The sequence below is a fragment of the Mobula birostris genome, chromosome 21 (genome assembly GCF_030028105.1).
Source record: "Mobula birostris isolate sMobBir1 chromosome 21, sMobBir1.hap1, whole genome shotgun sequence".
NCBI lineage: Eukaryota > Metazoa > Chordata > Chondrichthyes > Myliobatiformes > Myliobatidae > Mobula > Mobula birostris.
In genome coordinates, this window is record NC_092390.1 from 33,531,618 (window position 1) to 33,557,413 (window position 25,796).

The 25,796-nt window shown below is 41.1% G+C and overlaps 1 protein-coding gene across 1 annotated transcript; it reads right to left on the bottom strand.

The window, feature by feature from the left end:
- Window positions 1-1,152: 1,152 nt before the first annotated feature.
- On the bottom strand, window positions 1,153-25,178 carry ankrd22 (ankyrin repeat domain 22). The gene is made up of 6 exons (XM_072239730.1): window positions 24,920-25,178; window positions 18,731-18,916; window positions 7,555-7,662; window positions 4,115-4,192; window positions 3,180-3,278; window positions 1,153-1,273 (listed from the first exon to the last, which is right to left on the bottom strand). Exons 1-6 carry the CDS (start codon window positions 24,938-24,940, stop codon window positions 1,196-1,198), a joined length of 570 nt encoding a protein of 189 aa, XP_072095831.1. The 5' UTR covers window positions 24,941-25,178; the 3' UTR covers window positions 1,153-1,195.
- Window positions 25,179-25,796: the final 618 nt, after the last annotated feature.

The following is a 25,796-nucleotide window of genomic DNA, read 5'->3' on the forward strand; positions in this document are numbered from 1 at the left end:
CTGTAGAGGTTAACAATGGAGATTGAGGATCTGTTATTGAACACGAGTAGGAGTAAACTTTTTATATAAAACTTATCCAGGTGAATTTTGGTTCTGGCTTTTGTGTCCGGAATCCAGAGCCCAGCATTCATGATGAATAAATTCCTCCACTTGAAAGGCAGTGAACTTATCTAAACAAGGCAGTATAGGTCCAGCGTATTCCTGACAGAGATTGATAGGTGAAGTGAGACAGATGGGGTTAGTAAAGTCAGCAATGATGACCAACAGCAGAAACCAAAGGGCCTTGCCATTCTTGCATTTACTTTTTAATCAAAACAGAGTTAAATTCCTGTTTCTACACATCGCAACAGGCCCCATTTGTGGTGCTTGACAATTCACTAGGAAGATAGCACACTATCCCTTGCACAGGTAGTACTCAAAACCACACTGTAGCTTTAAAATATAATGATAAATTTCCTTGATTCCTGGTAAACCTGCAGTTGAAAGGGTAATACACTGTATCCAATTTGTAAACAGCAATTGGAAATTAATTACTCACATCCTTAATTGTGCAGTCTTGCCATAACAATTGATTGCAGTGAAACTAAAGCCATTAACTACATTTTTGCTTAAATATACCCCATTAAAGGATTTACTAATATCCAGGGTAGACTTAATAGTCATGTCAAATTTGAATCATCTTCAGTCTTGGCTCTGCATGACAGAAAATGATGTGTTCCTATTGCAGGTGGAAAAGAACTGGACATGTAACAAAGTCATAATTTACACTGGAATAAACCAGGAGACATGCTGAAAGATCCCTCAGCTGTTTAGCACTACTCCTCTTCCCAAGACTCACATGACCACTGAAATACTTTGAAGTCAAAATACCGTTTTTCTACAGGTTGTTCATATGTAGCAATGGAATAAATGAACAATAGAATTCATTTTTTTTAACATAGTTCCCTAGGATCTTTTTCTCCCCAAGGTGGTGTTTAATATCTTATCTAAGAAGTCAGCACCACTCCCTCAGGACTGCAGTAAAATGCCAGCCATGTTTATGTTCATGAATCTGGGAATAGGAACATACATCACCACTTGGTCAAACTAAACAGAAGAGTGTATGTATTAAATAAATAAAATCAGATTCCCGACTCATTTCAAAATGTACAAAACTCATTTATTTGCTACATACAACAATTGATTCCAGAAAACTTCAGGCTTCCTTCCGCAGCACAGCTAAAATTTTTGGAAACTTCAATTTTGTTGCAATATCCAGAGGAGTTTCTCCATTCTAGAGAAAAAAAAAGTTTCAAGCCACATGAATGTGAAAAGATAATCCAATCATTTCTATTTTGCATGGTGAACCAGAAATGCTACAGATAATTCCATAAGATTATTCCAAACAAAAAAGAAAACACATGATTTACTTGCATGGATTAACAGACTCAATGACACTTGGCATCCAGAGGATTTGGAATTGAAACTAAATCTGAAATGAGCCACCTTCTGGACGATGTTCCAGAGCAATGTTTGGAAAAGCAAGTGGCACATTGGTATTTTGACAGCCCAACATAAGAAAAAAAACAAAAAAGGTGATTGTTTTCCAACAACCCACACAAGATGTTGGAGGAACTCAGGTCAGCCAGCATCTATGGAAGGGAGTAAACAGATGCCGCTTTAGACCCACAAAGGGTCTTGTCCCGAAATACATTTTGTGTGTTGCTCTGCATCTAGTCGGTAATTATTTCCCATTAGGAACTTCTGGGTTGCAGACCTCTTCACATCTCTGGTGTAAGCAGAAGGGCAAGACATGACCAATTACAGTCACCCAGTGCAGAGAGGGGGTTGCTCACTCAGGCGTTTTCCTGGTCGGCTTGCTCCAAGCCCTAGCCAAGCTGGGGAAATCACAGGTCCAGGTGGCAGGCAGCTGAGGGCTGAACGTCTGTCCCTCTTCCCGGTTTCTGTCCATTCCCAGATGTCCCAAGAGCACGTGGTCTTTATGGACATAATGTGGGATTTCTGGGAACAGTAGGCCCTCAGGGGCTTGAGCGTATTGTAGATATTAATATTTTATTTGAAACTAAATAGTTATGATACCTCAATGATTGGTGTTTTTTTAGTAAATAAGCTTTTGTGATGAAAAGCATGACTGTTTATATGGCATTAATGCAACATCTAAGAGTCTTGCTAAAACTTCTTTCTGTCTGTTGGAGATGAACCCCAAGCAAAAGGTAGGTATTTACTGGGAGGTAATTTTTAGCCCAATACAATTTAAAAATGCCTCAGGGTGGAGATGAACCATCTTCAGCTGCTTCAGTGGTCTTCCTTTGTACGTGTTTAATTTCATTAGCAACTCATTAGAGGATGCATGCAGGGGCAACATTCAAGTACTGGCTAATAGGTGACAAGGTTCCATTAAAATGCCTGTTGACAGCCAACTAGATAGCAATAGCAATTCTGTCCCATCTCAATTTGATATTTAGAAGTTCTAATGACTGACACCATTGACCTTACAGCCAGTGTCCCAAGAGGCTATTAGTAGTCAGTTAGCCCAAATGTGCAACCATATTTAATGCAGAGCACTTCTGACAGTACTTCAAAGTTGACATCAGGACATTTGCAAATCTACTGTACATTGCACATGCAAATCACCAACACTAAATGAATTTTCATACCATACTCAATACTGTATGCTCACTGTCCATTCTATGGACAAGCACATGGGCCTGCCTTTCTCTACGATTTTCCTAATGTGGGAAAACAGGATTAGCATACATAGAAATCACAAGCGGATCAAAATAGCCCATTTTTCATGTTGTGCAATTTTGATTGTAAAATGGCACATCACTGACGATCTAGATTGACAGGTTCGTCAACTGCTTGGAAGTTCCTGATAAATTATATTGGAGCGGAGAGAGGCGATTGGCTTCCTTGATTGATATTGATGGCCTAATTAACATGTTACTCAAACCTCAATAATCTGAATGCAAGCCTCAAATATTTCTTTACTCCCATGTAGAAGGAACAGACAACAGCCATTGGAGGAGAACAGAATGGTGTGGCGAGGAGGGAAATGACAGGTCTCACAACTCTGGCCTGTGTCCTCCAAATTAAAATATAAACAAGTAAATCGTTGTGATCTAATATCAGAATTCAGTGGTAGCACAGGCAACACATAGGCATTGTCACATATTTACCTTATTGGCAATGGATACATCCGCATTTGCTTTAATGAGAATGGAGACAATACTCTTATTTTTCATTTGACATGCATAATGAAGAGCTGAATTACCTTTCTGTAAAGAGAATTAAACAAGGCTAAATAAATAAAATATACACACACACACACACACACATGCAAACTTTAGAAAATACATACAAGTGCTATGGCACACCACAGCAGACAGACAGGAGCCAGTTGGGTGGAGCAGAGCACAGGTCCAAGGTAGAAACTGGGAAGCAAAGATTTGGATGATTTCTGTAAGTATTACTGAAGACTTTTAAGAAAGCAAAAGAAAAAGTGGTGTCTAGAGGCAAAATAAGTACAGGTGAGTGGTTTAGCACCAGACAGGCTGAAGGTGAAATGTGGTGACTTTGGTGGAGGAACAAGCAGAGTATCAAAAGAGTGGAGTTGCCCATCCTGCAGACAGAGTAGAGTCAATGTTTCCATAGGTATTATTAATATCTCAGATTCCTAATGTGACAGCAAGATTCAGCTTAATTTATACTTCATGCATCAATTACAACTCTTCCCAATTCTGTGCTATGGTTCTGTAATCAGCACAAAAGGTAATAATCTGCCTGCAATGTCCACTAACAGAAAACACTTGAGGGATCTAGTGCTTTCCCAGCATACGTGACAAATAAACTCTTCATGGGCTTCCAGCCAGGTACAAGCCAACTACACCCAGCTGGAAGCCAGAGAAAAAGTTTATTAGAAAAAAGTTGCATTAAAAAGGAAAACAGTTTCAAGACTATAGTCCAAGTGGCTGGACAATCTTTCAAGGGCCGGTATGAGGAACTGGGCTACAAGATCTATGGTGTACAACTCTATAAATTCCACCTGCTCAATCAATCCAATTTCATGTAATGAACAAAATGTATTTGTAAATTCAGATCTACTGATCCTTACATTGTCTGTTGCATTTACATCCACTTTAGCACTCAACAATAACTTGATCAATGTCTCATTACGACTCTTCTTTGATTCCTGTGCAGAAAAATTAAGCAAATAGTCATCTGTATAATTTTTACGTCTCCATCTATATGCAAGACCTAAGTGTTTACTTACCATCTCTAATCAGGATGAGTCAACAATTTTCTGCCTTAGTCATGATTACAAAGCTAAGAAAACAGCGAGAACGTGTTTCAGCAAAAGTGAACCCACATATTGTACTAGTGGAACATGTGGTGACATTCAAACCCGGGTACCAGCTTCAGATACAACTTTTCCTATATGTTTTACTGTGTGGGACACTATGAAGAAATACAGCAGATTACAGAGTACTGGAGAAAGATGGTATCCCACTTAAAAAGATCCACACAGTAAAACATAGGAAAATTTATGTTATTAAAAAAAAAAAAATCGCTTATGTACACAGCATTGTTAATGAGGTTTATAGCTGGTTGGCTTTTTCCCCCAACTTACGACCCCCTAGATCTCTCCATTCTCCTCCAATTGTGGTCACTTTACGAGCCAAGTCCCCCCCCCCCCCCCGTTCTCTCCCCACCCCCACAACCCACTGGTCTCATGTTCCAAGACCCTGCTGTACAAAACTGTCTCCTTAAACTGCTTCATCTCCCATTCCCCTCGAGAAGCTTCAATATCAACCTCCTCTACAAGCCCTTAGCCATCAGTTCCATACTGTCCCTGTGGCTCAAGCACTGAATGCTCGACAGTATTTGTGTTTAAAGCTGCTGAATAAAACCAATCATGCAAAACATGTACAATCTCTAATAATTAGATTGATCATCAGCCTTTCCAATGGATCAATATTCTACCAATCCCAGCTCCCTCGCATACGCTAGGTGATTTAGTGCGCATGCGCTGGTCGTGCGTGCAGCCTGGTACAGCCATTTTGATCTATTCTTACTTTCTTCTTCTTACTTTTTAATTTACGTTAATTTTTGTATTTTTTTCTCACGGTAACACGTCGAAGCTGCACCCTCTCTAACATGCTGGTAGAGAGTGTTTTATTTGGGTTTTCTTTAGAGCTGGAAATGGTTACATCCCGACACGCGGGACAGAAGCAAGGTCGCATTGTGTATTCCACGAACCAGCAAATACGGGCCAGCTTAGCGAACAGAGCGGCGGACACTCCTGCTGAAATCCGGAGGAAAACACACAGAGGGGGATCACAAAGCCGAGGAAAGAGGACCGGGTTGAAACAACAGAGACTTTTGGAGAAGAGGAGTTTGGTGGGTAATACCGTTCCGGCTGACCGGAAGTGCACTGAGAGCAGTAAGCGTAAAGGAGTTTCGTGCTTACTGATCTGGTTAACAACGGATGGTGCAATCCAGGGTATATTACGATCATGAAACGTGTTCGCAGACTGGATATTGAACTTTTTACTGTTGGACTTCGGCCACATTCCACTGTGATACAACACTTGGCGGCACGGGAGGTCGTTCCTGCCTGTGGCCATCGAACGTGCAGCTCCTCCCGTGGAGGGTCAGACACCCTGAGCCAATAGACTGGTCCTGGACTTATTTTCCATCTGGCATAGTTTGCATTTTGGTGTCTGATTGTTTGTGGTTTTTGTATTGCTATACTTACGCTCTATTCTTGGTTGGTGCAGCTGTAACGAAACCAAATTTCCCTCGGGATTAATAAAGTAGATCTATCTATCTATCCATTTTCGATTGTTGGCACCTTCTGTTTGATCTGTATTATAACCTGAGATTTTTCTGACTCACAAGATTAGTCCTGATGAAGATTCTCAGCCTGAAACATCGAATGCTTATTCCGTTCCAATGATGCTGCCTGATCTGTTGCGTTCCTCCAGCAATTTGTGCTTTTTATTCTGGACTTCCAGCATCTGCAGAAGCTCTTGTGTTCACTATTTTATCCTCCCAGTATGAGACGATTACAAAGATTAAGATACCCTCTTTCCTGTTTCTTGGGTATTTGTGCAGTGACCAAGTGAATGGAATACATTGACATCTAATGGGGTTTGTGCAGCAAGAAAGGGAAGTCCAGCCAAAATTTGAGAACTTAATGCCGTTTTCCTTCAGGAAAGTTTTAAGGCTATTCAAAGAAAAACTTCATGTCATCTCAAATGTTTCTTCCCCCAGGCAGTTTATCTGATCAACAATTCTAGTTAGCTTCCCCCAAGCCCCTCTATTTACTACTCTTCAATACTGCACTGTAGTTGCTTTAAAACTAATTATAATGTTGTTTACATTGTAAATATATGTATTTAAGTACATGTTATTCCATATCTGTACCTTTACCATTGTTAGTTTTAAAATATACAATTCTTTATTTTTATACATTTATTCTTGAATGTTGCATGGCATATGCTGACCAACACACCACAGCAAATTTCTAACACATGTAAATGCAGATAGTTAATAAAGTTGATGCCGACCAGTGGTGTAGAGGCATCCGCACTGGATTCTGGGTTCGAATCTTGCTGGTTCCTTGCACACTTTATATCCATGCTGGGGTGAGCATTAAGCTAGCAACTCAGCTTCGTTTAAAGACAAAAGAGTGCTTTAAAAAAAAACAGCAAGGTTGCCTCCGATGTGCACCAAGGCACGGAGAGCAACAACAACAAATTTGATCTTTGATTCTCTGAATGGAAGTTTCTTGCAGAGTTTGCTCAAAAGTCACTGAAGGCTTGGGAGAGGTCATGCATCGATTCATTCCAACACAAGGGGCACAAGTACTAGAAAACCAGGCATTAACAAAAAAGCGGCTGTGCAAATTACTTGACACTCAATGAGGAGAATTCAGCAAGTGAATCTGGGATGTTGACCACTATCGGTGCTTCCAGATAAGGTTTTCAGTGATCCAATCAACTAGGTAGCAGCTGCATTTCTCTCCCCACTGCTGGATCAGATACAAAAATTCTGAACCAATGTAACTTTGGTTGATACAGTTTCAGAGATTTCTATAGCACTGTGTACAATTGAGATGCTACTCATTTCAAGGTAATCCACAACAAACTCAAATTATCAAGTGCTGAATAAAGACACAATTAGATCCATTGTTCCTTCCTCCTGTTTTCATTCCATAGAGATTTGCATCATGCCTTCGAACTCCCCCAGTTTCAATCAGCATTTGTATCCATTATCACAACTAGTCATTTCCTTCATTCCTCATTTTATGAGATACACAGACTGGTCATTTCCTTGCTGCGCTCACCCCACTTCCAAAAAATCATCTTGATAATAATAGAAGTAATAAAAGGTGCCATGCTACAGAGTGGTGAACTATGCATCTTCACAATGAAAAACATATTGGAGGCTGGACAGGTCAACTATATGCACCTTTGATTGAAAATCATGCATTTTAAAATAATGGAAATACCAGTTATAGCTTGGTGAAAAAGCACCCCTAGTACTTACCATTATAATGTAGCCCAGGAGCAAAACAGGCATCAAGATGATGATTAACAGATAGTCCAGAAAAGTGAATCTTCTCCTTACAGCATAATGTAAACATGTCCGTTCTTTCTTTAATTGAAGAAAGTAAAATCAATATAGGAACACATTTGTTCAACACATCTGTATATACATATTCATAGTGGCTTCACATGCTTCTTGATGCAGCACACTATTCATGTACCAATAAATCTATTGTAGTTCTTGAAGTCAACTGAGAGGTTGACACCATTGTAGGTACAATGTTTACAAACTTCTCTCTCACATCCTATAATCTCCCTGGCCTTCAATCTGCACATGGCATACTTCTCAATTGCCACCATGTCACCAGTATCACAATATTATTTGTGCTCTCTCTCCTTCAGGCCGAGTTCTACGTGTCAGGACAGGTTAGGGTTAAGTGGCAAGAGGATGAAGCCAAGAATCAGGTGACAGAAGATTGAGAGGAGAAACACTTTGCATCCAGTGACCACAGTGCCATTAGTTTCAAAGAACATATGCTCAGAGGTAGGTCTGGTCGGTGGGTTGAGATTCTAAACTGAAGAAAGGCCAATTTTGACATAGCAGAAATAATCTGGCAAGTTAGGATTGGGACAGGCTGTTTTCTGGCAAAGGTGTACTAGGAAAGTGGGACACCTTCAGAAATAAATCTTGGGAGTTCAAAGCTTATATCTGCCTGTCAGAATAACATGTATAGGCAGCCTTGGTTTTCAAGCGATATTGAGGCCTTGGTTAAAAGATAGGAGGTGCAAGTAGGAACAAGTGAGATGCTTATGAAGTACAGGAAATGCAAACAAACACCTAAGAAATCAGGAAGGCTAAAAGAAAGCATGCAAGTTGTTCTAGCACGCAAGGTGAAGGAGAATCCCAGGCGATTCTACAGATATGTTAAGAGCAAAAGGGATTAAATTAAGAACAAGGGACAAAATTGGTCCTCTAGAAGACCATAATGGTAATCCATGTGTGGAGCCAAAAGAGATAGGGGAGATTTTAAAATGCATTCTTGGCATCTGTATTTACTTGAGAAAAAGATAAGAGTCTATAGAAGTGAGGCAAAGCGGTATCAACTTCATGGACCCTGTGCAGACCATTGAGGAGGTGTTTGCTACCCTCAGGCAAATCAATGTGAATAAAACCCCAGGGCTTGACGAAGTGTTCTCTTGGACCCTACAGGAGTCAAGTTCAGAAATTGCTGGGGCCCTAGCAGAAATATTCAAAACATCCTTAGCGACGGGAAATGCATCAGAAGATTAGAGGATAGCCAGTGTTGTTCTGTTCTGTAACAAAGGCTCTAAACAGAAACCAGGAAATTATAGGCTGGTGAGTCTGACATCAGTTGTGGGAAAGTTATTGAAAGGCATATGAAGGACCCAGATACACAAGTATTTGGATAGATATGAACTGATTAAGGATAGCCAGCATGGCTTTGTGTGTGATAGATTATATCTAACCAATCTTATAGAGTTTTTCCAAGAAAGTTACCAGGAAAGTGCATGAAGGCAAGGCAGTGGATGTTGTCCACATGGACTTTAGTAAAGCATTTCAGAAGGACCTGCATGGGAGGCTGGTCAAGAAGGCTCAGAATTCAGGATGAAGTAGTAAATTGGATTAGACAGTGGCTTTGTGGGAGAAGCCAGAGGGTGGTATTAGAGGGTTGTCTCTCTGACTGAAGGCCTGTGACTCATGGTGTGCCCCAGGCATCAGTGCTGGGTCCTTCGTTGTCTGTCATCTATAATCAATGATCTGGGTGAAAAATGTGGTTTACCCAAATCAGCAAATTTGCTGAGGTCAGTAAGACTGGGAGTGTAGTGGACAAAGAGAAAGAGTTCATGCATCGGGATCTGGACCAGCTGAAAAAATGGGCTGAAAAATGGCCGATTTAATTTAATGTAGATAAGTGCGAAGTGTTGCACTTCAATAGGACCAGCCATGGGAGTCTTACATGTGGATGGTAGGGCACTGAGGAGTGTGGTGGAACAAAGGGATCTGGAAATACAGGTGCATAAATCCATTGTAAGTGGCATCACAGGTTGCTAAGCTTTCGGCATATTGGCCTTCATAGATCAATGTATTGAGTACAGGAGATGAGATGTAATGTTGAAGTTGTTTAAGAGATTGGTGAGGCCTAACTTGGAATATTCTGTGCAGTTTTGGTCACCTACATACAAGAAGGATGTAAATAAGGTTGAAAGAGTACAGAGAAAATTGACAAGGATGTTGCCTGTTCTGGAATACCTGAGTTATAAGGAAAGACTGAATAGGTTAGGACTTAATCAAATCTCCTCTCAATCTTCTACATTCCAAGGAATAGAGGTATACAAAATTATGAGGAGTATAGATAGTGTAAATGCAAGCAGGCTTTTTCCACTGAGGTTGTGTGGGACTACAACCAGAAGTCATCCGTCAAGGGTGAAAAGTGAGAAGCTTAAGGGAACATGATGGGAACTTCTTCACTCAGAGTGTTGCGAGAGGGTGGAATGAGCTGCCAGCACAACTGGTCCATGTGAGCTCAATTTCAAGATTTAAGAGAAGTTTGGATAGGTACATGGATATTAGGGATTTTGAGGGCAAATGTGCCAATCCAGTTAACCACATTATCATCCAGATCATTAATATAGATGACAAACAACAACGGACCCAGCACTGATCCCTGCAGCACACCACTAGTCACAGGCCTCCAGTCAGAGAGGCAACTACTACCACTCTCTGGCTTCGCCCAACATCTACAATTGACGAACTCATCTTGAATATCAAAAAACTGAACTGTCTTGATCAACCTCCCATGCGGGACCTTGTCAAATACCTTAAAGTCCATGTAGATAACATCCACTGCCTTGTCATCAACTTTCCCGGTTGCTTCCTCAAAAAATAATATCAGATTGGTTAGACATGACCTACCACACACAAAGCCATGCTGACTATCCTTAAATCAGCCCATGTCTATCCAAATACTCATAGTTGGTCCCTTAGAATACCTTCAATAATTTTCTCACAACTAATGTCAGGCTCACTGGCATATAATTTCCTGGTTTATTTTTGGAGCCTTTCTTAAACAGCAGAACCACATTGGCTGTCCTCCAATCCTCTGGCACCTCACCTGTTGCTAATGGCGATTTAAATAACCTTTCTAGGGCTCCTGCAACTTCTGCATTTGCCTCCTGCAGGGTCGTAGGGAACTCATCAGACCCTGGGGATTTATCCACCCTAATTTGCCTCAGGTAGGCCGACACCTCCTCCTCTGTAACCTACCTGTAAAAGTTCCATGAAGTGGATGCTGCTTTGCCTCACTTCTACAGACTCTGTGCCATCTCCTGAGTAAATGCAGATGCAAAAAAAAAGTCATTTAGGGTCTCCCCCATCTCTTTTGGCTCCACATATAGATTACCATTCTGATCTTCTGGAGAACCAATTTCGTCCCTTACAATCCTTTTACTCTTAGCATTTCTGCAGAATCTTTTGGATTCTGCTAAAGGTCACCTTCTTGCCTTCGGTTAGACCTCCTGATTTCTTTCCCAAGTGTTCTCTTGCATTTTTATGGTCTATAAGTGCCTAATTTGTTCCCCCCTTCCTAGACCTACAATGCACCTCCTTTTGTTCTTAACTAGGGCTTTAATATCTCTTGGAAACCAAGGTTCTATACACCTATTATATTTACCTTTTATTCTGACAAGCACAAACAACCATTGTACTCTCAAAATGTCATTTTTGAAGGCCTCTCAATTTCCAAATACACCTTTGCTAGAAAGCAGCCTCTTCCAATCCACACTTGCCAGATCGTTCCTGATACCATCAAAACTGGCCCTTCTCCAAATTAGAATCTCAATTTATAGACCAGACCTATCTTCTTGCACATTTACTTTGAAACGTGATCACTAGATACAAAGAGTTTTCCGATACAAACTTCTGTCACCTGACCCGTCTCATTCCCCAATACCAGATTAAGTATCACACATTCTCTCAGGGGACTTCCAAGTCCTGACTAAAGAAACTTTCCTGAATAGATTTGACAAATTCTATCCCATCTGGTCCTATTTATAGTATGGGAGTCCCAGTCAATACGTGGAAAGTTAAAAATCACTACTCTAACAACCTTGCGATTCTTGTGACAATCTGTGATCTCTATGTAGATTCCTTCCTCTAAATCTCTCGGACTGTTAGGTGATCTGCAATATCGGCCCATTAACGTGACCATATCTTTCTTATTACTCAGTTCCACCCATGATACTTCACTAGAGGAGTTCTCCAGTCTACCCCGAGTGAGCACAGATGTGCCGTTTTCCCTGACAAGTATTGCCACTCCTCCTCCTTTACGCCCTCCTACTCTAAAACAACAGAATCCCGGAATATTGAGCTACCAGTCCTGCTCCTCCTGCAACCAAGTCTCACTAATGGCTACAATATCCACTTCCTGAGCTCATCTGCCTTTCCTACAATCCTTTGGCAGTTGGCTGGAGGCAGGATTGGAATTTTGCTGATAACTGGCAGTGCCCCATTTTTCCAAAGATCACACCCAACTTTACATTGATCTGAAGGACAGCGCTAAAGTAGGCAATGGAGGCCAACGGTCATGAGCAATAGTGAATTGGCAGACCTTCTCAAAATCCACTGAAACAAGCAAGCCCAGGCTAGAACAAGATTATTGGAACTCAAAAGCCATTTTTCTTCTGTACGCAGCAGCACTTCCTGTCTTTAAAACCCAATTATTATGCAGAGTCTGGTGGCCAATGTTTCAGCTTCCATTCCAGCACCAAAAGCTGCTCAACATGCAAGTGCTTCAAGCTCAGACTTTTGTCACCTTGGCTCTGGATACCAATGGAGGGTGTTGCAAACCAGTACCCTGCCCTGCAAAGGACATAGGGACGGTGCAGCAACATCCCCACGTTCAGGAACTTGAATGGCAGAGCAGGCTCAGAAAGCCAGATGTCAGCTTTTGCCCTGCTGCCTGTGGTCACATCAACTAAAGACCAGAGGGGGAAATCCCTCTGGTTCCAGTGCAGAGCAGAACTGACAGAGTGGTTTAAAATGACATGCATGCAGTCAGCATGTCACTGCATGCTGGGTTCCTCGAGCTGTCAACTGGTTCTTCAGTTTGCTCCCCACTAAGATCTGAGTTCATTCTTTGCAAATGATCAGTGGCTGCCCTCAAGCAATGATGAACAGGAAAAAAGCATTGGAAAAAAAATAGCCTCAGCTGCAATATGGAAGATGGAACTAATAAAGATTCATGGTCACCTTAATTACCATTGGCAATATGACAAGACATTGGGCCAAATGGCCCAATTCTGTTCCTTTAAGTCTGCTCCACCATTCAACCATGACTGATTTATTTTCTTTCTCAACCTCACCTCCTGTCTTTACTCCATAACCTTTGACACCGTTATTAAGTACACACAAACCTCTGCTTTAAATATACCCAGTGATCTGGCCTCCACAGCCATCTGTGGTAATGAATTTCACAGATCCACCACCCTCTCCCTATAGAGATTCCTTCTGATCTATATTCTAAGGTATGTCCTTCTATTCTGAGCCTGGTCCTATCCTCTCTCACTATTGGAGGCGTCCTCTGAGCATCCACTCTATCTAGTCCTTTCAGTATTTGGGTAAGTTCAATGAGATCCCCACTCATTCTTCTAAACTCCAGTGAGCGCAGGCCCAATGCCATCAAGAGCCATCAATGTGCTCCTTGTCCTGCTCCCAAGGTTGTAGATGTCAGTGTACAATAGGAGACTTCACTAAAAAAAAGTTAGTACTCCAGAGTGCAACATCTGGTTGGTGCTTGGCAATACTGGGGATGTTTCCACTCTGCCACCATGAAATCCCTTTGCTCACTTCACAAAGCACTCTCAAAGAGGAATAGCCACTAATCCTTCCATGTGTGGGAGCTGCTAATCTATGCAGTGTGTTGAAATCAGCCCAAATGCCTCAGCACTCCCTGCAGGCTTCAGCACTTTAGAAATACCAGGAAAAGTTTTCCCTAAAATCCTAAGTAGTTTCTAGAAGTTTGTCAGCAGGGGATCTTGCAAGTGGTTAAGCAGCAGGATCAAGAATCTGCTAGGAGAATTGGATTTAAAATTGCCAGGACTGGTGATAAACAAAGATCAGGTCACATAAATTTCACTCTTCGCTTACTCTGCATTCTGCGGGTGAGTGAGTTTAGCTCATGTCTCTGGGTGTTTGCCAGCAGAGCCTTTAGAATGAATCCCTTCGTAATTGTGCATCCATGCACGAGACATCTATAATTCATCCCTCAACGAACAAAAGAGAAAAGTTTTGGAGGCACTGCTCAATAAAATGTTTCATAATGGGCTGAAAAAAAAATTGGAGAAGCAACATGTGAAAGAGCAGTCACAAGGTCAAAAGGGGAGTGAAGAGTTAGCAAACCACAACTAACCTGTCTTTGGTCTCCACCAGACCCAAATGGCTCTCCTCTGCATTTAACAACCACATTTGGCAAAACAATAACATTCTGCACTGAACTAGTGGGAAGCGTGGATCATTATGGATTGGTGATTATTCTGTAATTACTTCACAATCTTTCTTTCTCCAGACACCATTTTTGTCCATCAGTTTGAGTTACCTCTAGTAGAGATGTGCTGGTTCAACAGACTTGCAAGTAAAATTGTGGGAAAAAAGAAGGGCAAATCTCAGCCTGCTCCTTTTGGTCAAAATGTTTCAGATTGATTGCCTGAGATGAAAGTATGTATCAGGGAGGGCTGAAGAGAAATAGTTTCCTGGACAAAAAGCATGCACAAGAAAGATGGTCAACAGCACAGTCAATTGTAACGCTTGACTCAAACTAGGTTTGGGAGGCATATTGAGAGATTCTGTGTTGCATTTCTCTGCTGCAAATTAATAAACAGCATTCTCTCTCAGTACAGTGGGAGCCCCTATATGGAATTTAAAGAGCAACCCGTTTAACCTAGACAAACTCTGTATTAAAATTTCACTAGAATTGGTGGATTTGATGAAGAGTCCCTTTAACCAAAAAAAAAAGTTCAGGCAAAGGTTTAAGTTTGCATTACGGTTAAGCAAACCAGAGGAAAAACTGACAAAGTTACGTGGCTAAAATCAGGAAGTTATCACAAGACTAACTGAAGCAAAACATTGAAACTAAGGGAGAGGATAAGTGTGGGGAAGATCAGTGATAGACAGGATTAAAAGGCTGTTAGAGCCAGGATTATGAAACACAGCACTGGAAGGTGCTCAAGCAGGGGAGTTGGCAAATGAAAGCTGCTTTGATTGCAAGTCCTGTGTATCTGTTACATGCAACAGCATGTGTAGGAACAAACTGCCAATCATGTTATTCCTAAGCAAGAATAATATCACTATAAAAGACAAAGGCAGTCTCTGCTTTGGGGGCAGTGACATAGGACATGGCATCTGAATACCAGTCCAAGTGTCACATACAGTTTAAAAGGTTACACTGCCATGTGGGGGTACTGGGTTCACTGTCCACAAAGCCCTACACATAAGATTTTATAGGTACCCTCACTTTAGGGAGGTTATACTGTATCCATCACCTACTCTTCAAGGACTAGCTTACCTCCCTGTCTAGTCTCTGCAGCAAGATCCAGCTGCCAAATACTCTCTGCTAGAATGGAGGGTTCCACCCCCAACCAAGGCAAGACACTTCCAGCTAACAAAGTAGCTTAAACACAGATGATTTAAAAGTAGACAAATAGCTCTTAACATAGAGGATTGTTGATTTACAAAAAGATTTCTGAATTGCAAGAGACTTATAAACTACGAAGGATTTCCAAACAGGTACAATTCATGTGAACTAACAGGACATACCAACCAATAGTAGATGAACGAGTCATCCACTGCAGAAGGTTGGAAGTGAATTCCAGTTCTTCTTTCTGTCGTTCTCAACAATCTCTAGTGCTTTCTTATATTTATACTGTTGTGCTACTCATCGACAAAGTTTGCATATGATGTTTCTCAAATGCCTTTGATGTGACAAAGTAATTCACATGCATGGTCTAAAAGCTTCAGAGGACAGAGATCCCAGACACCCAAAATTAACGCTGTGAGGGCTGAATCTCCAAGTAGATAAATATCCCAGCATTGACTGATCATTTCTGTGACCACATATGATGAGCCAAGTGACATACCCCATACCCCATACCCCATTGACATACCCCATAGTCTTGTGATCGGCTAATGCAAACAAGATGTTTCATGGTCACTTCATTTTGCAAAGCACATCCCTCAGCCCCAGCACCCGCCACTGATGCACCAGCACTCGGTAGCTCTGCTGGCCAAGCTGTACTTTTAACTTCAAACTGATTGTTGCAATTTACATTAAGAACTGAAGACTGGTTCTTGATTACAGGAGGCTGAGCAAGGAATATTTGCTCAAAGCTTAACTGTGTTACAGACAGCTCTGACCCTTTGGAAAAGCCAAAGTACTAGAGAGCTGAGGTTAACAATGAGCCTCTTGGACTCTGGAAAGTGAATATCCATTAGAACCAGAGATTGTCAGAATTAGCACAAGTTTCAGCAAACAAAATAAAATCAAGAAATCAAAATTTTGGAAGCTTCCACCATTACCAGCACACAGAGAAAGCAATTAAAGTTTAGTACAGGTGAACCTCAGTGTTAATGAAGTTTACATTCCTAGAAACTGTCTGTATTGCTTTTTCCAGTAATGCATTAATGACACGTGCCAACCAACAAAAGATGAAATAAAGTGTTGATTCACTTCCTTCAGCCCTAACTCCCTCAATTTCCATGAGAACACATTTTATACCATATCTCAAATTTATGGGAACTGATGTGCAAATTTCAGAAATGGTGAATTTCTGTAACTCAACAACCATTATATGGTGGTCACCTCTGCAGAGGAAATACTCCAGAAGCAAGTTTCAAAGAATCTTATTTAAAAGTAAAACCACCAACTGTTGTCTTCAAGTATCACAAAGACGACATTTCAGCTTGACAACAGCACAGAGAGAGAGATCCCACCACCCTACTGTGGTTCTTCAAGCCAAGGTTGATGCCTTATGCAAAGAATACAAAAGTAGAGAATGAAGTAGAGAATAGAGCATCGCTGTCCAGGAATACAAGGCACTGCAGTTCTGCCTGAAGGACAGCAGTTCACCCAAGTTGAATACGTGTCATACTCATCAACAGATACTGTTTGAGGAGCAGTTCCAAGGGGTTCTTGACTGCTAACACACTTAAAAGCTTGTTCACGTACAACAAGCAGCTTTGAGCTTTTTACCTTCCAGAGAACCACAGAAGAATTTCTGCAGGGCATAACCAAGATTGCTGCAACTTGTGACGTATCCAGGTTACAGAGCACCAAATACGGAAGGGAGAGCTGGAAAAGGCAAACCAATATCCAAGTATAGAACTAGGAACACCAGATAGAACATAAAGAACTAATCCCAATTTAAGAGAGAAAAACAATAACCAATGCACCTGTTCCAAGTAACACAACTGAGATGAAGGCATAGCAGGACTTGCAGAATTCTTAAAATGATTTCCCACCAAATCTTGTAACACTCGTAGGTTAATTGCACCATTCACTACAAACATATGAAATAAACAGGGACTGAAGCCCATATCCCTACTATCCATGTAATTATCCAAACTTTTCTTAAGCCTTGAAATCGAGCTCACATGGACCACTTGTGCTGGCAGCTCATTCCACACTCTCACAACCCTTTGAGTGAAGAACTTTCCCCTCATGTTCCTCTTAAACATCTCACCTTTCACCTTTAATGCATCATTTCTGGTTGTAGTCCCACACAATCTCAGTGGATAAAGCCTGCTTGCATTTATGCTATCTATACTCCTCAATTTTGTATACCTCTATCAAATCTCCTCTCAATCTTCTAAGTTCCAAGGAATAAACTCCTAACCTATTCAGTCTTTCCTTATAACTCAAGTCCTCCAAAATGGGCAACATCCTTGTCAATTTTCTCTGTACTCTTTCAACCTTATTTACATCTTTCTTGTATGTAGGTGACCAAAACTGCACAGAATATTCCAAGTTAGGCCTCACCAAAGTCTTGTACAACTTCACCACAACATTGCGTCTCCTGTACTCAGTACTTTGATCTATGAAGGCCGATGTACCAAAAGTCCCCCCCCGCCCACCAATCCTGTATACCAGTGATGTCAATTTCAACTAATCATGGACCTGTATCCCAGATCCCTTTGTTCCACCACACTCCTCAGTGCCCTATTGTTCACTATGTAAGACCACCGTGGTTGATCCTACTGAACTGCAATACCTTATACTTGTCTGCATTAAATTCCATCTGCCATTGTTCAGCCCATTTTTCCAGCTGGTCCAGATCCCACTGCAAGCTCTGATAGCCTTCCTCACAGTCCACTGCACTCCCAATCTTTGTGTCATCTGCAATTTGCCGATCTAGTTAATCACATCATCTAGATTGTTGATTTAGATGATAAACAACAGACCCAACAAAGATCTCTGCAGAAATTCCCTAATCACAGAACTCCAGTGCGAGAGGCAACCCTCTGGCTTGTCCTACAAAGCCCGTGTCTAATCCAATTTACTACCTCATCTTGAATGGTAAGTGACTGAACCCTCTTGACCAACCTCCCATGCAGGACCTTGTCAAATGCCTTACTGAAGACCACGTTTTCACCATCCACTGCCTTGCCTTCATCAACTTTCCTGGCAACTTCCTCAAAAAACTAACATTGGTTAGACATGACCAAGCACACACAATGCCGTGCTAACTATCCTTGATCAGTCTACGTCTATCCATGTGCTTCCTCAGACTCTTATATCTGGTCTCTTATTGTGCACAATGAAATGAAGGATGTTTCCATCTCCAACTCCTAATGTAAATACCCCATACAAATCGAGAAAATAAACCTTTTCAGAAATAATATCCCAGATATTCACAGAACTCCCATTGTCAAATGGACAGCAAGAGGATAAACAGACAGGAAAACTGGACACATGGATTTCACAGATGTATTTAACGGTCTCTAGGATGTATTTAACCTGCCATGTTTTCTACCTCAAGGAATGAGGTGATTCGGGGTGGAGAGAGAACACAGGTTGCATTTACAATGCAGCTTATTGAGCCAAGAAACATTACATACAGGAACAGGAATGTGTAAGAGCATTCACAAGTCCAAGCATACAAATCACCTTGTTCTTGAGATTAACATTAGCTTCTTTTCTCAGTAGATACTGTACAATTTCAACCCTGCCTGTTCTGCAAGCAGCAATTAATGGGGTGTCCCCATAGTGTGCATCTTGTTGGTTCACATCAGTTGTTAGCAGAAGTTCCTTCAGCTCTTTGAAATCATTCTGATATGCTGCTTCACAGAGGGGCTGTAGAACAGAGCAGAGAAATAAATCAGCACTGCTAAGCAATTGTTGTGTTCAAACCCATTATCAAAAAAAATCCAAATTTTTCTTTCATGTGAAGTTATTTCACCTTGAAGTTACAACTTTAGTTTTCTTCAATAATTAAAGTATTACAAAGATAGTAAGATAAAAAATTGTAAGGTCAGGCTGCAACTGTACTGAGATGAACAGTTAACAATTCATGCTAATCTTTTGCCTTCAAACTGAAAAGTCATTAATGCTTCAGATCAATCTATTTATGTAATTGGTATGCATCCCAAATTTATGCAAGTTGATTTTACAATCAGGTGTTGGAAACAGGTGGGATAGTGCTTGTAGGGAAGAGTAAAAGGCAAACATTTCAATTCTAACATCTTGGCCTGAAACCATTATTACCCTCTGTGTCACAGATATGGTTCAAAGCAGCCAGTAATTGCAAATTTCCAGCATTTTGATGGTTTGTTTTCTAACATAGTCATACTTTATTGATCCCGGGGGAAATTGGTTTTCATTACAGGAGCACCATAAATAATTAAATAGTAATAAAACCATAAATAGTTAAATAGTGATATGTAAATTATGCCAGGAAATAAGTCCAGGACCAGCCTATTGGCTCAGGCTGTCTGACCCTCCAAGGGAGGAGTTGTAAAGTTTGATGGCCACAGACAGGAATGACTTCCTATGACACTCTGTGTTGCATCTCGGTGGAATGAGTCTCTGGCTGAATGTACTCCTGTGCCCAACCAGTACATTATGTAGTGGATGGGAGACATTGTCCAAGATGGCATGCAACTTGGACAGCATCCTCTTTTCAGATACCACCGTCAGAGAGTCCAGTTCCATCCCCACAACATCACTGGCCTTTCGAATGAGTTTGTTGATTCTGTTGGTGTCTGCTACTCTCAGCCTGCTGCCCCAGCACACAACAGCAAACATGATCACACTGGCCACCACAGACTCGTAGAACATCCTCAGCATCGTCCGGCACATGTTAAAGGACCTCAGTCTCCTCAGGAAATAGAGATGGCTCTGACCCTTCTTGTAGACAGCCTCAGTGTTCTTTGACCAGTCCAGTTTATTGTCAATTTGTATCCCCAGGTATTTGTAATCTTCCACCATGTCCACACTGACCCCCTAGATGGAAACAGGGGTCGCCGGTACCTTAGCTCTCCTCAGGTCTACCACCAGCTCCTTAAGTCTTTTTCACATTAAGCTGCAGATAATTCTGCTCACACCATGTGACAAAGTTTCCTACCGTAGTCCTGTACTCAGCCTCATCTCCCTTGCTGATGCATCCAACTATGGCAGAGTCATCCAAAAACTTCTGAAGGTGACAAGACTCTGTGCAGTAGTTGAAGTCTGAAGTGTAAATGGTGAAGAGAAAGGGAGACAAGACAGTCCCCTGTGGAGCCCCAGTGGAGTCATCCCAATGGATCATAAAACAAATATTTAAACACTCAGTAAAAATGCAAAATAGCGGCAGTGCATCTTCCACCTTCCCCCATGCAAAAAAAAACTCCCCCAGTAGATGACTGGGCATCTAAAGCCCTTTCAACCTTACAAACTGATACTCAATTAGTTAGCCTGTATAGAGTTTAACCATGACCCTACTGTGCTGCCCATTTTAATCTACTGATTCACTGAATAAAATAATACTACAAGAAAAAGAAAAACAATTTAAACTGTGGCAGTATATTAATAGAAATGACATGAAGTAGTCCAGGAAGTCTGTTAGTCCGAAAATACTTGATCATCAAGGTTAAGCTGCGTATTGCGCATACTTTAAACAGGAATGTCATTTGTAGAAGTGAAAGCAGAAGGTGAGGATGAACACCAACTTTGAATAATGTACAGTTATTTAGGAAGCATTATTTGGCATAAAGGTTTTATGCTTAGCTGCATGCTGTTTCCTAAGAGGAGCCAACAGCAAGAGTTGGAACAAGAAAAACATTAACATGTTTATGTTAAAACACACTTGGAATACTGAGTTACATTCTGGTCGCCTCATTATAGGAAGGATGTGGAAGCTTCAGAGGGCATGCAGACAAGATTTACCAGGATGCTGCTTGGACTAGAGGGTAAGCCTTACAAAGATCAGCTGAGCAAGCTAGAGCTTTTCTCTTTAGAGCAAAGCAGGATGAGAGGTGTCTTGATAGACGACAAGAGGTTTAGATTGAATGAATAGCCAGAGACTTTCCCACAGGGCGGAAATGGCTAATACAAAAGGGGCCTGATTTTAAGGTGATTGGACTGAAGTGAGGGAAGGGGAGGAAGGAATCTCAGAGGCAAGCTCTTTACACAGTGAGTGGTGGGTATATGAAACATCCTGCCAGGTGTGGTGGTAGAAACAGATACACTGGGAAAACTTAAATTCTTAGATAGGCACATGGGTGATAGAAAAAAATGGAAGGGTATGCAAGAGGGAAGAGTTAGATTGATCTTAGAGTAGGTTAAAGGATAGTACAACATTGTGGGCTGAAAGGCCTGTACTGTGCTGAAATGTTTTATGTTCTATATATTTGAGTAACAAGTAAGCTTCAGGTTGAAGGATTTGGATAAACAGTGCCTATATTAGGAGGTAATGTAATATTTAGTCCCTACAAAAAGAGCAATATATGGCTAGAGCAAGTACCAGTATATTATGGAGGGGGGAAAAAATCAGTTGAGTACCAATTTTAGGAATTAACCACCCTTTAAGAACAATGTACAGACAGCAAAGTTATTAGATTCATAACCTTAATGCAAAATAATTCTAATTCAGAGCAAGGCAAGACAAAACAAAAAAATGTTACAGAACAGGTCTAGGGATAAGTAGTTGACCGGACAGAAAAAAACCTAATAACGGTTATGTCGAAGATCCTGCATGGAGAGAAAAAAAAACACACACACATTCACAAACTGACTAATGCCAAATAATCTAAAAGATTTAAGATATGGTATTCAACATACCCCCCCAAAAAAGCAGCAAAAGTGATTGACAAAACCATTGACATTGAAACAAAGCAAATGTGTTGTTTGTGTCAAATCAAAATTAGCAAGGTTTGTGCTGGGCAGCCTGCAAGTGTCACCATGCCTCTGGCACCTACATAGGATGTCCACAATTCCCTAATCCCAACCTATATGCCTTTGCATCACAGGAGGAAACCAGAACACCCAGAGGAAACTCATGCGGTCATGAAGAGAATGTATAAATTCACTGCAGACAGTGATGGGAATCGAACCTCAATCTTACAGCTGGCGCTGTTCATAGCTTTATTACAACCACTACTGTACAGCCCAACAAATACTACTGCTGGGAAGTTGTGAAGAAGTACAGTACTCAAGAACAGTACAGCATGTGGTGCAATGGAAGAAAAACAATTGCCTTGAATCTTCTCAAGACGTTCCAAAGCATTTCAAAGGCAGAAATCTTGTTTTTTTGGAATATAACCTATCCCCTTCGGTGTTGCAAGTAATGATGTCAGCACCAAAGCAGGAAGGCAGGCTCCTGCTTTAAAGTTTCATCACAAGAATGAAATTACCATCACTTTCTTGATAACCAGACTTAAGATTCTGGGTGACCGTAAATTATGGCAAGAACACTATTTCTCCATGGCAGGAACGACAAGGCAAGGAAAACAGGGAGAGGCAGTGCAGAGAAAAGCACTGAGAATATCTCTGGTTTAAAAATATCTTCAAGGGGACAAAATCTTCGCAGCAATGAAAATAAATGGAGTCTGACTGTAGTGAAGACTGCAGAGGGGTTAAGTATAGAACATTGACTCAATTAACATTTTTTCTTATTTGTGATATTCAAAGACAGTATACTTGATTGAGTTCAGGAGCCAGTGTTTATGTCAATGTTAACTCAGCCAGTAGTCCAAAGCAATTATTTTCCCTCCATTCAGCAGGTTACTGGCACATCATGTCACAATGAAGGAGATCTCTTTAGGGTTCATTCCACTAACCATACTTTTACATTTTTTCCTTCACTTAAGTAATTAAAACACAGCAGCATAACATTAGTGTAATGCTTTTATAGCTCAGGTCAGAGTTCAGATTTCAATCTCAGCATCCTCTGTAAAGAGTTTGGACATCCTCCCTGTGGAATGAATGTGTTTCCTCTGGGTGTTCCGGTTTCCTCCCACAGTCCAAAGACATATCGGTTAACAGGTTAATTGGTCTTTGTAAATTGTCCCACGATGAGGCTCGGGTTAAAAAATCGTTAGGTTGGTGGTGGAACAGCTCAAAGTGCAGGAAAGGCCTATTCCACTCTGCATCTCTAAATAAATAAAAGTAAATAAAACAATCAAGTGCATCTCAGTTAAGACTTACAGGCAGCATTTCTCTGTCATCTATTGGCAATACCTATTTAACAATATTGTCAGAATTGTTTCACTGCTCAGACTAACTGGTCATCACCATGGTCAATGGTAGACAGGAATAAACAACAAATGTCAAATTACTAACAACTTCCTCCCGTAGAAAAAAAAACAAAAATTAATGAGTTTGCAACTGCGGAATTATAATGGTTAACTATCCATTCTAGGACACAGGTCACATTAATATTTTGCAAGCCGTTTCCTATTAGGACAGAAAAGGCCAAATGGCACGTGATCAGCTATTATGCAAATTGAACAAGTACATTTAAATTTCCTTCTCTTAATCCACAACTAAGTGCAAGTTATTACACAAGAACCAATTCTATAACTGTGCACAGTTACCAAATTAGACTTTAAAATGCAAGGGCAGCTGCTGTAGTCCAGGGGCTTCAGTGGGTACATTATTGTTCAACTGTGAATTTCAAGCAGACAGATCCATGTCCAGCCCTTCCTTACCTATTTGTCTGAGCGAACTAGCCAACACCATCAATATTCACTCCCTCCAACTTTGTTATATGATGCCATCTACAAAATGAACTACACTTATCAAGACTTCTCCAACAGCACTACCCAAACACGTTATCATTGCCAAGCGATCACCTGCATATCAACGCTGAACAGACTCCATAATCTGTAGACTCACTTGCATTGACTCTGTAATTCATGTTCTCAGTATTATTTGTCTTATTTTGCACACTGGTTTGTTGCTTTTCAGTTTGTTTATAGATTCCATAAATTCCACTGTACTTCATTACTTTCTTGTAAATGTCTGCAAGAAAATGAATCTCAAGGTAGTGTATGGCAATACATCTTCTTCGATCATTTATTTTGATCATGGAACTAAATCACTATCCCGGCATCGCTGACTCTCTCTGTAGATCTCCCCACAAAACAGCATTGGAGGAGATCTTCCATAGTAGGACTGTAGTGGTTCAAGGCACCTTACCAGGCAATGAATATTAGCCACGCCAGCAATATCCTCGTCGCCCGTGAATAAATTAAAATAACTCCAGTAGGCCAGCAGCAGGAGGAGTTTGAGAATTGGGAAGTGGCGGGGGAAGAACAATTCTGTTAGTACTGTACTCTGTAAGCGGTTCTCTGCTTTAACTCCCCTTACACGCCATTTCCAATCGAGTGGGTTAACTTCGTATTTCCAACACCCCCAATTACAGATGGGGCCGATTTCGGTAGACAAACACACCTCGTTTCGAACCTATTAGGGCAACCACTTAACCATAAGACTCCACACCTTGATTCCTTCTTCCAGAGATTTGCAGAGTCGAGAACAGGAGATGATTTTATCATAATCTAAATCCACAAAAAGCAGGACAGTGATTTAAAAAAAACGAAAGAAAACCTCGTGTGAACAAAGCTTCCAGGTGAACACACACACACAACGCTTCTTTTTCCAGGTGCTTCATCACAGCTAAAACGTTTCCCTTCTGACAGAACTGAAGGGCTGTCGATAAACACATTCCCGCCCGCCCCACACCGCTTTCCAGTGTCCAGGCAGAAGCTGGACACTGGTCAATTGAACATCAGCCCGCGGCAACAGCCGTTCGCACCATGGAACAATTCCGCCCACAAACCTCCCAGCTGTTATCAGTAAATTCAAAGCCGCTCCTACCTCCGAGTAAAGGACCCCCATCGGCGTGCCGAACTGGCCGTGTATCAGCGAACAGGTGACAGAGAGTCTTTGCAAGACCGCTCGCCGTTACTACCACCTTTGAACTTTCTCTTCCAACATGCACTCAGTGACACCTTAACCAAATCCTCTTTTAGATTTAAAAACCAGTTGCTCCAACGAGGAAGGTGTCTATGAAGAGGGGAGGGTCCGTGACTTTCAGCTTGTTCATTGGGCGAGGTTATACTTCCATTTCCGGTGAGCAGAACAATCCTCGTTTAGGAATGTGAGAGAGCGGGTTGGTACAGGAGGAAGCTGGCAACTGCAATTTTTGTTCAACTCGACGGCGGCGAAACCTGCTCAGTTAATGTACTATTCCGTTTGAATGCAAAACTCTCCTTGGATCATTAATTTCAATACTGTATTCCTCTAACTCTATCTCTGTACAGAACATTGGTGTCAATTTGCAGCAATTGATTATCCAGGAACGCGCATACTGAACAAGATATATTGAGAATCAAAACTACAAGGGCAGAAATAAAAATAAAAGTTAGTATCATTCATCAAGCAAGAAATGTTAACTTTATTACAGTACCCCTTACTAACAGTTATTGCTCATCAGTCATCAAATTCTCGAACCAAAGAGAATAACTTTACTCCAATTCACTTGCCCATCTTTGAAATGTTCCCACAACCTGTGGACTCATTTTCAAGTACTCTTCATCACCTGTTCTGGATATTTATTGTTTATTATTATCATTGTATTTGCACGGTTTGATGTCTTTCACACACTGATTGAACACCAAGTTAGTGTTCATTGATTCTATTTGAACACCAAGTTAGTGTTCATTGATTCTATTATGGTTATTATCTGTTATGG